Source organism: Dioscorea cayenensis, chromosome 18 (genome assembly GCF_009730915.1).
Source record: "Dioscorea cayenensis subsp. rotundata cultivar TDr96_F1 chromosome 18, TDr96_F1_v2_PseudoChromosome.rev07_lg8_w22 25.fasta, whole genome shotgun sequence".
Taxonomy (NCBI): Eukaryota; Viridiplantae; Streptophyta; class Magnoliopsida; order Dioscoreales; family Dioscoreaceae; genus Dioscorea; species Dioscorea cayenensis.
The window spans coordinates 21,649,297-21,665,863 of record NC_052488.1 but is presented as its reverse complement, the minus strand read 5'-3'; the positions used below and the strand labels follow the sequence as shown (position 1 = coordinate 21,665,863).

The following is a 16,567-nucleotide window of genomic DNA, read 5'->3' as shown; positions in this document are numbered from 1 at the left end:
CAAATACACATTCAAAAGACACTCTCAAGGATGCAGAGAAGTTCAAATAACTGATTAAGCTTACAGTGACGAGCTTTGCAGAGAAGTTCAAATAACTGATGAAGCTTACAGTGACGAGCTTAGCTTAGACACTAACTTAGAAACATAATATACAGACACAACATTAAAAGCTTGCCAACATGGAAGCTGACAAAGCACACAAAAGTAACAAAACAAACATCCAATCAAACACCAGCACTTGATTAATTTGTTCTACGTACACAGTGTAATCCAATCTAATAAAGAAGAGTCAACTTTGCTTAGTTTCTGAGTGAACTCTTCAACAATATGGACTTATTGCTGTCTGCATCCTTCTTCTTTTCAGTCTGCATTGTCAATCTCCATTGACTCTCTCTTTCTCTTTCTCTTTCAGTGCTGCATCAATTCAATACATCTCCAATAAGTGATTTGTAATTCATTACATAGTAAACTATACAATATGCAAACATGAGTACAAAACACGAGTGCAGAAAGTAATGGAGATCTTCACAGAAGAGAATCAACAAGCATTCAACCCACCTAAGTTAGATGACAATGTCTTATAACTTCCAGGACCTTCACCACTGAAGAGCATTGCATGTTTGTCCCTTAATGTCAATATGTTTAAGAGAAGTGAGGTATTTGAAGCAACCTGGCAATTGATCACCCAGACCCTCACTATCTTCAATTTGTAGCACTTGAAGAGCTGACAACACTGGCCATGGCAATCCACTAACTCTATCACAGCACACAATCCTGAGATGAACAAGACAAGGAAAGTAGCTGCAACCACCTGTTCCTGCTGACAATGGCATACCTCTGAAAGTCACAGAAACCTCCTTCAATTCCAACTCTTTCAAGAATGGGAATATGGGAGAGACAACCTGATCATCACCCTCAATTGTTATGTCATCTATGGCATTTAAGGATAGAAAGGTGAGAAACTGCAACTGGCCGAGTGGAGGAAGAGTTGCCCAATTCTTGCAAGCATAGAATTCTATTGTTTGAAGCCTTTCCAGTTGAAGTGTCATGAACCAGCTGGGAGAATTCACACCCATGTAACCATTGATGTGTAGTTTCTTCAGTTGGGAATGCGGCCGGAGACTTTCAAGCACTTCTTCTGCAATACTAGACTCACAGCCATCTCCAGAATTTGACCAAATTAAGCGCAGGCACTCGATGTTGCATTTCTTGTGTAGATTGGCGTTTCTTGCATCTTCCTTGTTGTCGATGTTCTCGAGCTTTCTGATCACAAGTGTTCCTCTTAAGTCATTCATGTCCCTCAGCTGTGCTATCTTGTAGCCACTCTCCTTTTTCACAGGAAATTCAATCTCATAGGCATGAACTGTGTCTTTAGTCACAGTTTCGGTGTTCACTCTGAAAAAGCGAAGGTTTATGAGTTTGTGGAATTGATCTGGTAGTACATCAATATTCGGTAATCTCAACAATTTCAAGTGGTAAAGAACAAACAGTGATTTTGGTGCCGATATGATGCTGGTTCTGTAAAGATCCAGGTACCGCAAGTGCTTCATGTCACTGAAAACATCAGGAAATGTAGACACCACATTACAATTAATTAACACCAGCACCCGGATCCTTTTAAATGCTGCACTATTGTGATGCAATATGCCATTTAATTCATTTCGATTGAAGAGATGAAAATTGCTTTCAAATTTTCCCACCACAAATGAGCGCAAACTTTTCTGTTGGGGTTCAAGCTGAATACTATTCAGTCCTGGAGCCCACAAGTGCCGAACAGTATGTGATATGTCTCTCATATCATATGAACAACACTCACCAGCGCAAACTGAGCGTGCCAAATCATGCGCTAAGGAATGAAATTTGAAGAACGGTGAACCTTGGCAAGGTTGGAAGAAATGCCTAGACAATAGCTCATCAAAATATTCTCTTCCTGTGTCTTCTGGTGTCTCTGAACTTACAAAGCCCTGTGCTATCCACATGTAGACCACATCTTGCATTGTGAACATGTAATTTGTGGGAAAGATAGAACAAAAAACAAAGCACCTTTGAAGATGGTCAGGTAGATGATCATAGCTCAATGCGAGTGCAGGCATGATATCATCGGTATTAGTCCCTAATTCCCACAAATTGCTCTCCAAGACACGCATCCATTGCTCCTCTCTAGTGTCCTTCCATAAGAGCCTTCCTATTGTTTTCGCTGCCAGAGGTGATCCTTTCAGCTTCTGCACTATCCGTTCTCCGATACTTTGCAACGTAACAGGGCACTTAGCCGGGTCTTCTTCCTCACCGAATACACATTTTACAAAAAATGACCAGTATTCCTTCTTCTTCAATCCTTTCAGAGTAAATATGTCTGGAGTTAGCCGCCCTTCCAGTACCGATGAGTTTCTAGTTGTCACCACAATTTTGACACACTCTGCACCAGCAGATTCTAGAAAACCTGTAAAACCTTTCCAACCTGAATAACCTTTCCAACTTGGTAAACATTTCCAATCATGAGTCCAAACATCATCCAAAACAAGCAAAAACCTCTTCCCTGCCAAAGCTTTTTTGAGCTTTCTTTCCATACTGTCCAAATTCGTACTGCATGAGAATTCATTGTTACTAACAGATTCCAGGACCTCTCTTGTGATAGTCACTCGATCAAATTCTTGAGAATCATAAACCCATGTCCTATAATGAAAATGTTTTTCAATTTGTTTATCGTTGAATACAATTTGAGCAAGAGCTGTCTTTCCAGTACCACCCAACCCCACAATTGGCAGGACACAGACATTTCCAACTCCTGTCATCTTCAGCATTTAAATTAACTGCTTTCTTTCATCCTCTCGTCCATAGATTTTACTTTCAGTAACAGCAGATGAAGTTATTCGTTCATGCTGTAAACCAAGATTTGGCTTGGTCATATGCACAGATATCTCAACGGCACGCCTTAGATCAGACTCAATTCTATTAAATCGTTTTATAATGTTCCGCAGATCGCTAACGAAGATGGCTGCATGCATGATGAATTTCAACTCATTTTAAGTAGATTTTTTTATTTTTATTTCATGTATTGAATTGATATGGAAGAAAGACAAACCTGGCGGCGATAGCTGATCTTCCTCGAGTTTTTTCTGCAGGTCCCTGTACTCCAATTCATCTTGCGAGTCTTCTATCTCATAGGCAACATCTTTGAATTGTGTCAGCAAGTGGGAGAGGTTCTGGTCTTGCTTCTGAAGCTGTTTGGCTGTATTTAGATTGAACTTGATGTTGCCAATGCAGCGCTTCAAGGCTTCCAAATCATCTTTCGAAATATTGTGGGAATTTGCATCGGTGGCTGATGATGATGATGGGTCATCTTCGGATAGATAATCAAATAAATAAGTGAATAATTTGTCCACTACCACGTTAGGCAGAGGAGACAGCAAAAATCTTGCCAAGGCTGACAAGCTAGCTGAAGCCATGGCAGCAGCAGCAACAAGAGAGATAGAGAGAGAGAGAGAGAGAGAGAGAGAGAGGAGCGATTGTGGAGGATACAGATGGCTTTACAGCTCGAGATCGAGAGGGAGAAAGAGATTGTGGAGACAGCTCTTCGGTACCGTTTGGATGATGGAATGGGGAATGAAAACTTTGGAGAGGGGGATGGGAATGAAAACTTTGTTTGGTTGAGAGAGTAATTCATTGGGAATGAGAAAAGTATATAAGTAATTTATTAGAAATAAAAAAATAAAAAAGGAAGATAGTGTATGATTACATTTGTGCCCTTAATATAATCAAATAATACTAAATAATATAGTGAGTTTTTCTTTAATAATAAATAATTTTTATTTATAATAATATTTTGTATTATTCATATTAATTATTATAGTTAACTAATTAAATCAATTAATTATTTTAGTTATAAAATATTTAATTATGTTTAAATATTTAATTAGTTTTCTCACTTTATGATTTAATTATTATAATTAACGGTTAATTAATAAATTTTCTTTAATTATACATATTTTAAATATCATTTATTAATTTTAATATTTAAATTAAATATTTAAATAACATATCTTCATTTAATAATTATTGGAATTAATTATAATAATTCTTAATTAAATTAATATTTTTTAATACAAATAATTTGGATTAGGGTAAAATAAAAATTTTCCGTGAAAAAATACCCATTACCCCCAAATATTTATTTATTTAATATAGAATTATTATCTAATTATTATAAATTAATTATTTTAATATTAATATTATATATATATATATATATATACATTGGGAGAGGGTAAAATTGACATTTCATGTCCATTACCCTCTCCCTTCCCCTCATTCCCCCCAATTTTGGGGGGAATGATGATCACCCTCCATGGGGTGATAACATCACCCCATGGAGGGTAATCAAAGAATCCAATGCACACCCAAACATGGGTGTGCATTGGGATTAGTAATCATCCCCCTCTAGAGGGGGATGATTACCTCCATCCAAACATATTGTACTTTCTTTTCTCAACTTGAGAAAGTGGAAATTTGGTATTCTCCATTGGATAATTTTATTTTTTACAAACGCGTTTAATTGTGTCCTCATGTTACATAAATTTTAAAATTTAACATCCGATTTTTCCAAAGCAATCGTGTCCACATGTTGCATAAAATATTTGATTATTCTAAATAAATATCCTAAACAAAACAAGAGGCTATTTGTCAAATGTAACAACTTGCCTAACGGTTGCTTGGCCTATTGATACTTGGTCTTTTACTTTATTGATATCTGTTTTATATCTAACTTCCAACACCAAGTCTTTGCACTTGTCTCTTTTGAATTTAATTCCTGACTGCTCTAACAACCAGGATGATTTCAATACCTGGGTACTAGAAAAAAAAAAAAATGGAATCTTCTCTGTTAAGTCCTTCTACAAATTTTAATAGATGGAGGCTCGCGCAATCCGCAATACTCTCAATTCTAAAATCTCTATTGCCCATATAAAATTACTTTATTTTGTTGCCATGTTTGGGATAATAAAATTCTAACTTTCTTAAATTTGTTCAAAAAAGGATGTAGTCAAAATGCCATAGATACAATTGTTCTCTATCACAAAACTTCTAAATTTCTTAAACAGTGGAACACCTTTTTTTCTCGAATGTGAATACTCGGAACGAATTTGGTCCTTCTTTAATCAATTATTCGAGTTACATTTACCCCTTCCATCTATCTCTTGAATTTAGACATCCTGGCTCCATCGTTAAATTCTAGTCAACGGACTTTGTGGGACCTCGGTTTTGGAGCAATTATTTAAAATATCTGGCTGGAACGAAATACTCATATCTTTCAATTACTTGCTTTATCTTTTCATACTATTATCCTTAAAATTGCTAATATGCTTCTTTCATGGTGGTTTTCCATAGCTTTCAAGCGCTCCCTCAATTTCATGAGCGCAAAAGTTGCGAACATTCCCGGCAATTCAAACCCTAATATAGCTTAGGAGTAGTCTACTCCCTCAGTCAGCTCGGACAGGCCTGTGATTCTAGTTAGTAGCCTTCGCCGATCCAACTTCCCTACCCTTTTCAGTTTCTTCTTTATTTTCCTCTTCTCCTCTTTTTCTTGTATCAAGTGCCTCAGTCTCATTGCTAGTGAGAGAACTCTAGTATTTGTTTTCCTTCCGGGTTTATTCTTCTAAAATTATGGTTTACCCACTTTAATTATTACTGTAACAAAAACACACAAAACCTCTTCTTCCCTTCCCTGAAATGTATCAGCATGGCATCCTCAAGTTTCTCACAGGCTTTCGATTTTTTGGCTGAGGTTGAGTTTGACAAACTACACAGCTATGTTGATGATTATCTTTCCAAACAGGAACTCTCTGCATCCGATGTTTTGAGAGATGAAATGGTTTCCCTCAATGATGTTTTGAAAATGATCAAGAAAAATATCGAGAAAGATAGATCCCAGCAACAGATGATGATGTTTTGGATGGGGGATGATGATGATGATGATGATGATGATGATGATGATGATGTGTTGTTTAACACCCAACACGTTCCAACGAGCTCTCACAAAGTCAGCGATGTTGTCTATAAGATTCAAGACTTGTTAGATGAGTTGGAGTACACAGAGTTACTTGAAACTGTTCCAAGTCCATCTGGTAGAAGAAGAAAACGTCCCCAAGGTTTGTCTTTCTACCAAATTCATTTTTATTGCAATTTTTTTAATAAAAAAAACAGATAAATAAATTCATTGCTCTTCGTTGCCCTAGTTTAGTTATAGTTCATTCAAATTTATTATGCAGATTCCAGTTTGATTGATCAAATAAGAAACATTGCACAACACCTCATCCAAGGTTGTCTGAATCGTAGGGTTAGACAACCAAAGATGATGAAGAAAGATAGTGAAGTTGGAAAGCAGCAACATATGACCCCCAATAAACCTGTGATGACAGTGTCAACAAATGCTGGAAAAATCTATGGCCGAGACAGGGAGATAGAGAAATTAACAAAGATGTTGAGGCAGTTGAGTATCAGTGGACAGATTTCAGTTTACCCAGTGATTGGAACAGGTGAAGTTGGCAAGACTACCCTAGTTCAGTGTGTATTCAACAGTCAAGATGTCGCTAATCACTTCCATGAAAAAGCATGGATCTGTGTCTCTGAAAATTTTGATAGGCTGAGGATCACAAGAGAGATTCTAGAGTCATTTTCCACATACAGAGGTTCCAGATTTTCACATTACGCAAATTTGGAATTATTGGAGCGAATGCTTGAAGTGAATTTAGCATCAAAGAAGTTCCTTTTGGTGCTCGATGATGTTTGTTCAAGTGAATGGATGGAACTCTTGTTATTTCTAGAATCTACTGAGATTGATTGTGTTAAAATCATTGTTATAGCCAGGGATCAAAAGTTATTGAAGGGAATGGGCAAGAGATATGAAACAATTCTTAAAGGTCTCAAGGAAGATGACTGTTGGTGGATCCTTATGAATGATGATGATCATCCTCAAAAGTACTCCGATGAACTGCAGACGATGGGCAGGGAGATTGCAATGACATTGAAAGGATCACCTTTAGCAGCAAATATGGTAGGAAAAATATTAAGACAAGACCGGAGTGAGAAGCACTGGAAAAATGTCTGGGACAGAAATCTGAGGGATTCAAAATTTTATTATCCAGATGGCATTATGCCAGCACTAACGGTTTGGTTCAGTCTTCTTTCCTCTCATCTTCAATTATGCTTTGTTTTCTGTTCAGTTTTCCCTAAGGGTTATCAGTTTGATGTGACTGAATTAGTCTACATGTGGTTAGCACATGGTTATTTGCCTCGAGCTGAGAATACTTCAAAGACAGCTGAGGAGGTGGGATGTGAATGCTTTAATGAACTATTGGCTATGTCTATCTTCACACCTCATCCCTGTTTGCCATCCTACATCATCCATAATCAATTGCATGATCTGGCACATTTTGTTTCTTCAAATGAATGTTATATATATGAAGGTCAATCACGAAAAAAAATTCCCAAGAATGTTCACCACTTGTGTGTGCGAGGCCAGCTCGAACTTAGCGGTGTATATGAGATTAAAATCTTGCGTACACTTGTGTTATATAAATCAGAATTAGATGTACTTGTGCTTGAAGCAGTGAAAAACATCCGTGTATTGATTATAGTTGATTATGATGTCCAAGAATTTCCAAATGTTGTTCACCAACTGAAGCACTTGCGCTACCTTGATTTACGCCAAACAAGCATCAAGTCATGGCCTGAATCATTTCCTGAACTTCACCACCTGAAAGTATTGAGATTACCAGACACGGATATATTTCTCCACTCTTCTAGCAACCACACTGGTCTTCCATTTTCCAGAGTAAACCATGGAATTGTGCCTGATTTCATCATGCATTATGACCTAAAATGTCCTGTGAATGAAGATGTTGGCCAATGGATGCACCAACTGAATGACATGAGGGAACTAAGAGGAATCGTTACCATCAGATCCCTTGAGAACATCAAGAAAATTGAAGATGTGAGCAATATTGCTAAATTGAAAGAAAGAGATCAAGTTGAGTGTTTGCTCTTGGTTTGGTCGAATTCTGGTTCAGGTTGTGATTCTGAAGTTGCATTGCAAGTACTTGAAGCTCTCCAACCTCATCACTCTCTGAAGTATCTCTACATTGATGGATACAATGGCTTCCAATCTCCAAGTTGGCTTTCAACACTTGAATTACAGAATCTACATGAGATTAAGTTGTGTTCTTGTGAAAACTTATCAAGGCTACCACAAATTGGACAACTCCTGTTCCTCAAGTATCTGTATTTGAGTGGCATGGACCATGTTTTAATTGAGGGCAGTGACAACATACAGGTGGTGTTTCCATCCTTAGAGAAGCTGGAATTGGAGAGAGTTTCAGTGTCATTTGAGGGAATGTCATTGTCCGAAGCAACAATGCAAGACCGCAGTTTTTTTCCTCGGCTTCGTTATCTCCGTATTTCAAAATGCAGTAGTCTGAATGGATTTCCGTGGTCCATGCTTTCATCACTGAAGCGGCTCCGAATAATTTCTAGTCCTAGACTCAATGGACAACTGCCATGCATCTCTGGCCTCACCTCTCTTAGATATTTGGATATAACAACAGACTCAAAAAGATGATTCGGTATGTGGATGCTATCAAACCTCTTCTATTTTTCATTAGATTAATTGGTTTACCTTCTTATTTTCCAGTTTCAACTAATCAGCACTTTAATCTTCTTTCGCCAAGTGTATGTATGGTTTTCTCATGCTCTAGGATTGATTGCTGCATCCATACATAGGTTATGATTGTGATTTTTTCTGGAATGCTTTTTGATAATTACATTTGTTTATCAGGTCTTGATACTTCATCGGATTTGTTGGAGCTTCACATTGATGACTGGATTCTGGTTAACCTCTTGGGTTATATCTATCATCGTTTGTTCTGTTATTTTCATGTTATCATTTTTTAACTTGTGTATGTTTACTTAGTATGCTTCCATTGGACATGTTGTTTTCTGTTGTTGATGCTACTACCGTGGACCTGCTATGTGATTTCATATCAAAAGTTCATTATGTTCAGAGTTGTCAGGAATGATTATGCTTAATTGCCCTTCAGTGTCACTCTATTTTGCAGCTAATTATTCTTTAATCTCAAGAGGAAGGCTGCTTTTTTATATTTGTGATTGGTGATGACTACACATGGTGAAAGATTTCTCTCCAATTTCTCCATGTTTTTGGTGCCAAGACTATGAGGCTGTATGATTTATTGCTTTGTTTCATTCAGACAAAATGAGAACTGGGCACATTAGTCAGTAACTTTATATAGAAAATTGAATGAATCTGACTGAATTCAGTATAAACTGATGCAAATTGTTTTATGGAACACCTTGTCTTGGATTAATTATTGATTTTTCCACCCAGTTTTTCTTTTTTTTATTTCTCCCACTTTAACCTTTCCTTTGTAATTTAGATAAACATCTGTCAAAAAAGGCTGATCAAATAATACTGAGATGCTTTTCTTTAAAAGAACGAGATGATTAATTAAGCATCTATTAAAATTTTCCATTCAGGCAACATGAAAAGGTCACACTTAGAGGTCAATCCAGGTTCTCTCCTGCACCACAAATTCATAATTAAACAATAACAAGTGCTTCCCAGCTTCTGCCAATTTTCTAAAGACCATGTTATATATGTTTATGAATCCATCTGCAAAGCAGAGGTTAATACAACAACTAGGATCCTTTGTTATAGTGACAAGTCTCAATAAATTTGTGATTTATCTATTTTTATTAATTAAAAAAATGTGTCGGAACAAAAACATATAACATTTTGCTTTTGCAGCAACATTGAAATCGAGAAAGAGTAAATCGATATTAATAACACAACAGTTATTAGCTCTCCAACCAAAAAGGAAAAAAAAAAGCTTCATCCACATTTCTCTTCACAGTTTGTTTAATGAAATCTTGAATGCTTCAGATGAGTGGTGGTGATGCAATCACATTTGCCTCCAATCTTTCAAGAGTGTCAGTCATATAATTGATGCTATAAATTCAAGCCCAAGCAGCATGTTAAAGAGACGCAAGTATTGAGCATTTGTTGGAGAAAACTTTGACTTTGCTTGTCCTCACTTCCATTGACCAGGTTATTTCAAAATGAAGTCTGCATTAGTTCAAAGAAGTTATGTAATAGATGTATTTGCAATTTTTACAAAAAGAGAAAACTATTCATCCATCTGCTTCATAATTGAAAAATGCTTTGAAACAGTGACAAAATTTATTCATGGGGTATGGGAGTTAATCCAAACTCATTTTCCGAAGTAATAAAATGAAAGATTATAAATTATAAACAGTAAATAACTCGAAGGAGAAGTACCAGATAAAAAATCACTAGTCAAAATTCAAGGCTTCCTCATATATGTGTTCCTTTTCTGAAGATAATTTTTTTAACAAATAGAAAAGGATCCATGCCAGTAAAACACAAACTTGATGAACCTACAACAGCCAGGAGGGTGTTAGCCAAACAAGATCATGTTCTTGATGATTACCGAAATCATGTCTTCATTAATTTTTTTGAGCCAAAACAAATTTATGGTTTTTCTAGAGAAAAAAAAATATATTATGGTTACAAATTATAGATAAATTCCTAGAGGGTCCTTCACAGCTGTGATCACTAGCTGGAATTCATTGAGAAAGAGAAATGCATTAAAAGGCTAAAAGAATAAGGAATTGTGAGACAGTGAGGCTGAGGACACTAACTAGCAAGTAATATGACCAGTAAATACTGATGAACATTAAGTGAAATTAAAATATATAATAACACCAAAAAAAATGTAGTATGAACAGACAACAGAAGTGCGAATATGAAGTATAGAAAATCACACTGGCAAAATGTTTCATAATCATGCACAAATTTACCTCCTTCTTGTGGGGTGGAAAGTAACTTTGAAACCATGAGTGTAAGAGAGTTATGCTTTTGAGTTGTTGAATTCCACTGAGCAAAAGTTGACAAAAAGGACAGATTGTTTTCCTATCATAACGTTAAAATGATCAACTCCTCTGCAATTACTCCCCCTGGTGAGCGCCTAGAAGGGCATGTAATTTAGCTGCAACCACAAAACAAAAAAGTAATTGAGGAATATGCTACAATGTGTGCCCAAAGAAAACTCTAGAACAGTAAAGAACGCACTTGATGAACCACCATCAATGAAAAGGGCATAAATTAAATAATAGCATCAAATACTCATAAAATATGGCATTACCGATAATAATGGCAACCATGTTCACACTTTAGTTTTCATTAACGAACAAAAACAACTCACTGCCATAGACAAATTGTGAGAGGTCTCTTTGTAGGCTTGCAGCCTATAATCACTGGCCAGAATTTAATCCAAAAATGCTCACTGCATGAAAAGGTTTAAAAAATAAGAAATTGCAAGAGCTAAAGAGTTTAAATGCTAAATGGCAAATAACTAACATAGACATCCATCATTTAGTTTTTAGAAAAATGGATAAACAACTCACATATATTATAACAGGACACCCTCCTGATTATTTACATAAAGCGAAAGCATAACATAATGAAAAATAAATATTAACTATACTCTATAAATAAATAAAACAAGAACCCTAATGTCTGACTAAAGGAATACATAAGCAATTCATTCATGTCTTTCGTAAGGATGGTTGTAAAAAAAAGAAGAAAAAAAGGTCTGGATTTTCATTACTTAGTTGTTTTTTCACAATTTTTTGTGGATTATTTACCAAGTGGATTGTGGTGCTTGCGCACTAATTTAGAAATAAAGATATGCATAAGATACAATTCCATGTAATCTAAGGTGAAAATATCCTAAAAAGGCGGTATATGACATGGGTTGACAAAAAATGAGATCAAAACCATATAAGATATGAGAAGATGATTATTTGCTTAAGATAAAATTTTGACTGGTCATATGAAAGTGAAAATAATAATGTGATCAATAATCAAATGAGAAGAAGAGAAGGATCCATACCAAATAAATTTCATTCCATTTATAAGTTTGTACAGGGATGTGCTCAATCATTAACCAATCAGGAGAGCCCTCTTGTTGGCACTGTTTCATTAAGCTGGGGTCACATTCTCTTATCGTCAATCTTTGAAGTGAGGAAGGGAGGCCGCCCTCCGGCAATGAATGGAACTTGGGACACTTGGTAATACTCAATGATATGAGCAAAGGAAGACGAGGCACCCAAGCCGGCAGAGATTCCAGATTTTCACAAGACTCAATATATATGTCAGAGAGTTTTGGAAGAAAGACACCCTGTTCTGTGATCTGCTCCATAAATAGGGTTCTGAATTGGTGGCAATTAATGATCCGTAAAAATATCAGGGAGGGAAGGGCATGTAGACCCTCCACTGATATCAGCTCATTACAATCTTCAAGACATAAATACCGAAGTGCATTCGGTGTCGCCATCAACTCTGCATGAAAGGTTTTAATCTTTGCCCCAGTCAGTTGCAAAGAAGTAAGAACAGAGGAGGCATTGAGACATCCTGGCAACAAGTGGTCATCCAGTTCAGGACTATTTATGTTCTTTAGGCTCTTTAGTGTTGAAAACAAGGGCCAATGTAACCCATTCACTTCACGACACGCAATTGTGAGGTCGGTAAGCATGGGAAAGTGGTTTAGATTTTGTGTTGTTTCCGACAACGACGACGATGATGGCATGTTCTGGAAAATCATTGATGCTTCTTTCAATCTCAAAGTTTGAAGAGACGGAAACACTAGAGTGACGTCATCCACTGTTATCTCCACCTCTTGTAATGAAATGTATGTAAGGAAAGACAAGTGTGAAAGTGAAGAAAGACTTACTGGACCACCACATTTGGAAATAGTCAATTTCTTTAGTGAAGGAATACTAAGCAATACATCAAGTAGAAATCCCACATTTTCACAACATTCTATGTTAAGCTTTCGTAAATTTGGTACGAGTCCCCCCAGCTGCTGCTGTTGTGCCCTCATGTTCGTGTTTTCAATCTTTAACCCTTTTATTTTCAATGAAGTAAGAGAATTTAGGTTTTGGAGGCATCCTGGCACTTGACCTTGGAGCCCACGACTAGCATTTATTTTGAGAGCTTTTAATGAAGAAAGCATTTTCCAGGGTAATCCATTCACTCCGTTGCATTTCTCCACTATCAGACTCTGAAGACGAGGAAATAACTTGCGGCAACTTGCTGTTGTTAAAGATGATGATGATGACAACAACATGCCCTCGAAAGAAACTGTTGCTTTCTTCAATTCAAGGAATTCCAGTGAAGTAAACATTTGAGTCACAGTATCATCACCCTCAATTGTTATGTTATTAATGCCTGATAACCCCAGTGCTACAAGGGAGGGTAACAACCCAAGTGCTGCAGGTAGACGTGCCCAGTTTCTACATTCAAATAAGTATAGTGTTTGTAGCTTCTGTAATATCATAAGCCAGCTTGGCGATTTGGAACCCATGTACCCTTCAATGAATAGACAATTTAAGTTAGGATGAGGTTGAAAACCTTCAAGTACTTCTTCTTGGACATCATGCTTGCAACCATCCGCTGTATATTTCCAACTTAAAGTTAATACATCAATGTGACATTTTTCCTTCAATTTGGCTTTCATCCCTTCTTCTGCAGTGTCAATGTTCTCCAAGCCATTAATCATAATTGATCCCCTTAGTTCGTTCATATTCCTCAATTGTGAGATCATGTTATTTCCTCCCCTTTTCACAGAAAATATTGGCCAGCCCCGCGAGGAGTAAATTGCATTATCAGCTTTAAATAAGTTCCACTCTCGAAATTCTATGAGGCTATGAAATAGACTTGGGTGGGTATACAGAGGTGGCAATTTCAACACTCTCAACTGATAAAGCACACATATTGATTCTGGTATTGATTTGATATTGGTTTTCTCCAAATCTAGATATTGCAAGTATCTTAGATTCACAATAGTTTCGGGGAGTTCTTCCATATTAGTATCTAAGATGACCAACACTCTGATTCTTTTGAACGCTCCATGGTTGAGAAAAGCACACACGTCACCAGCTCTGTATAACACAAGTGTGCGCAAGTTATTAGTTTTGTACACCAATCCAAGATCAAACAAACTTCGTGCACATAAATGGCGGACATTTTTTGAGATTTTTTCATCTTTTCGACCCTCATAAATATAAATTTCCCCATGAGAAATTGAATGGACCAAATCATGAATTAAATTATGCATTTTGAAAGATACATTATTGCTAAAGAAACCCATTGCTACTAGTTCAGCATAATACTCTCTTCCGATATCTCTCATTGTCTTTGAACTGCTTCCATTTTCATGTACATAACCATGAGCTATCCACATGTCAATAGCACTTAACTTGTCAAAACTAAAATTTTTGGGAAACACCGAACAAAAGGCAATGCACAACTGAAGATGCTGAGGTAGATGATAATAACTTAATGCAAGCACAGACATAATATCATTTTCATCATTTTCTAATTTCCACAAATCACTCTCTAATAGATCCTTCCAATGCTTTTCAGTCAAACTGCATCCTAAAATTCTTCCCACTGTTTTCACTGCTAATGGTGACCCATTCAGCTTTTTCATTATCTGCCATCCGATGCTAAGTAGTCTTTTCGGGTAGTTATCAGAATTCTCATCTGCGAAGACACAATTAAAAAAAAATGACCAGCATTCTGCATCATATAAACCTTCCAAAGAAATGCCATAATTTCTGTCTTGACTTCCTAATGCTTTAGGATTTCTACAAGTCACCAAGATTTTAACAATCTTAACCTGTGAAGATCGAAGAGAGTCAAGGAGTTGTTGCCATTCAGCAGACCAAACATCATCTAGCACCAGCAGAAACTTTTTCCCTGTTAGACTTCTTTTAAGTTTTGTCTCAAGAAGATCCAAACTGGTAGTATCATGTGGAAATTTAATGTCATCATCCATAGAAAGTAAATCTATGATTTCTTTGATGATTCTGAATCTGTCATAGTTGTCTGTAACACATATCCATACTCTTTTGTCAAAATGATCTTTAATTTCTTGGCTGTTAAAGACAAATTCTGCCAGAGCAGTTTTGCCAATACCACCCATCCCACTAATTGATACAACAGAAATATTGCCAATGAGCTTAGTTGGTTTTGTCAGCAACTCTGTCAACCTTTCAATTTCCGAGTCTCGACCATATATCTTCCTTTCCTTTATTGATGATGTCGTCTCACGTCCATGGTTTTTTTTCACTTGATGTTGTCCCCAAGGATCATAAACACCATTCAGGACAATTTGTTGAAACAACTGATCCACCTTAATTTCAGTAGTCATCTCTGAGTCAATGCAATTAATTTGTTTTACAATAGTCCTCATCCTATTCACTATATCATCTGCAATATAATTAAATTCCAAAGTATAATTTCCATAAATTAAATCTGCCTTGATTAATTTATCCATCTAGCATGCAAATATATATACAGATTGAGAGGAACATGAAAAATATACTGGATAAATTAATTAAGACAAATATAAAAGACAACAAACCTGTGGACACAGATGAAGAAAGCCGACGTCTTTTGTTGCTTGATTGTCCTGTTATCCAAGAAAACCAAAACAAGCGTTTTGGTTTTTTAGATTGTCTCTTGTCATCAGCTTCATCCTGCAGGTTGATCTCCTCAACCTTTCGTTGCAGCTCCATGTACTCCAAATCACCTTCCAAGTCTTGAATCTCATAACCCACATCTCTGAGTTTGTTGTTGATATGGATAAGCCTCATATTTTTTTTATCTCGTTTATGCAACTTCCTGACTTCATCTTGCATAATCTTGAGCTTGATATTGGCATCTTCCAAGGCTTCCTGCTCATTCTGCAGTTGTTGATGTTTATCTACTTCACTAGAGGATGATGCCTCGTCCCTGGAAAGATACTCCACCAAACAGCTGATTAATTTGTCCAGAGCATGAGGTAATAATGGTGCAAGAATGGCTCCTGTCATGCCTGCTAAGTTAACAGAAACCATGATGAGCTGAAGGTTTGTCACCAAAGAAAACTGTGTGTTCTTTTGCAATGATATATATGCGTTCCACACGGCCGTCAGATTAGTAGATAACAAGCCCAAGTCAATGGTCTTCTCCCATAATTATTAAAAAAAAAAACAATTGAACAATTTTTTTAAAAAAAAATTGGATAAAACTCTTTAGTGGCAATGGTTTATCCATGTTTTTTTTTAGTATTTTAAAAAAAAGTCACACATAAATCCACAAGACATGTGAAAGTTAATGGAAGGACACAAGAAGATGGATGGAAAAGGACATTAACAGACAAACGTCTCAAAAGTGTTGTCAGCATTGGCTGTCCAGGCCAGTTACTCAACCAAGAATATATATGCAAGACTAGGATAAAAAAAAACACGAGTAAATGACTTCAAGCATGTCAATGAATAATATATGCAAGACTTGGAATCAGTACGTAAATTTCTCAACAATACTCATGATTCATGGAAGAAACAACCTTTAAACTCAAAATCAATCATACTGTTGCTCTGCTTTGTCACTCTACATCTATGACACAACATGCTATAAAATGCTTTTTTT

At 36.4% G+C, this 16,567-nt stretch overlaps 3 protein-coding genes across 4 annotated transcripts; 1 reads left to right on the top strand and 2 right to left on the bottom strand.

The window, feature by feature from the left end:
* LOC120282505 (disease resistance protein RGA2-like) lies at window positions 1–3,581 on the bottom strand. Its single transcript, XM_039289327.1, has 3 exons — window positions 3,083–3,581; window positions 559–2,995; window positions 1–414 (listed from the first exon to the last, which is right to left on the bottom strand). The coding sequence occupies exon 2, from the start codon at window positions 2,799–2,801 to the stop codon at window positions 597–599; it is 2,205 nt and encodes a 734-aa protein (XP_039145261.1). The 5' UTR covers window positions 2,802–2,995; window positions 3,083–3,581; the 3' UTR covers window positions 1–414; window positions 559–596.
* Window positions 3,582–5,685: 2,104 nt separating this feature from the next.
* Window positions 5,686–9,052, top strand: LOC120282636 (putative disease resistance protein RGA1). The gene is made up of 3 exons (XM_039289472.1): window positions 5,686–6,143; window positions 6,264–8,615; window positions 8,828–9,052. The coding sequence occupies exons 1-2, from the start codon at window positions 5,735–5,737 to the stop codon at window positions 8,609–8,611; spliced, it is 2,757 nt and encodes a 918-aa protein (XP_039145406.1). The 5' UTR covers window positions 5,686–5,734; the 3' UTR covers window positions 8,612–8,615; window positions 8,828–9,052.
* Window positions 9,053–9,752: 700 nt separating this feature from the next.
* On the bottom strand, window positions 9,753–16,028 carry LOC120282635 (disease resistance protein RGA2-like). Of its 2 annotated transcripts, none has more exons than XM_039289470.1 (5): window positions 15,519–16,028; window positions 11,982–15,364; window positions 11,232–11,372; window positions 10,888–11,075; window positions 9,753–10,132 (listed from the first exon to the last, which is right to left on the bottom strand). In XM_039289470.1, exons 1-3 carry the CDS (start codon window positions 15,991–15,993, stop codon window positions 11,370–11,372), a joined length of 3,861 nt encoding a protein of 1,286 aa, XP_039145404.1. In that variant the 5' UTR covers window positions 15,994–16,028; the 3' UTR covers window positions 9,753–10,132; window positions 10,888–11,075; window positions 11,232–11,369. The 2 variants fall into 2 exon arrangements, with proteins under 2 accessions (XP_039145404.1, XP_039145405.1); XM_039289471.1 differs by having other exon boundaries at window positions 11,292–11,372.
* Window positions 16,029–16,567: the final 539 nt, after the last annotated feature.

What these genes read in the sequence shown, in the direction of transcription:
- LOC120282636 (XM_039289472.1), top strand. Translation starts at nt 5,735, where the DNA reads ATGGCATCCTCAAGTTTCTCACAGGCTTTCGATTTTTTGGCTGAGGTT. An exon ending in AAGAAGAAAACGTCCCCAAG is followed by an intron (nt 6,144 to 6,263) that starts GTTTGTCTTTCT and finishes TTTATTATGCAG; the next exon opens with ATTCCAGTTTGATTGATCAA.
- LOC120282505 (XM_039289327.1), bottom strand. Translation starts at nt 2,801, where the DNA reads ATGCTGAAGATGACAGGAGTTGGAAATGTCTGTGTCCTGCCAATTGTG.
- LOC120282635 (XM_039289470.1), bottom strand. Translation starts at nt 15,993, where the DNA reads ATGGTTTCTGTTAACTTAGCAGGCATGACAGGAGCCATTCTTGCACCA. An exon ending in TTCTTCATCTGTGTCCACAG is followed by an intron (nt 15,365 to 15,518) that starts GTTTGTTGTCTT and finishes ATTATATTGCAG; the next exon opens with ATGATATAGTGAATAGGATG.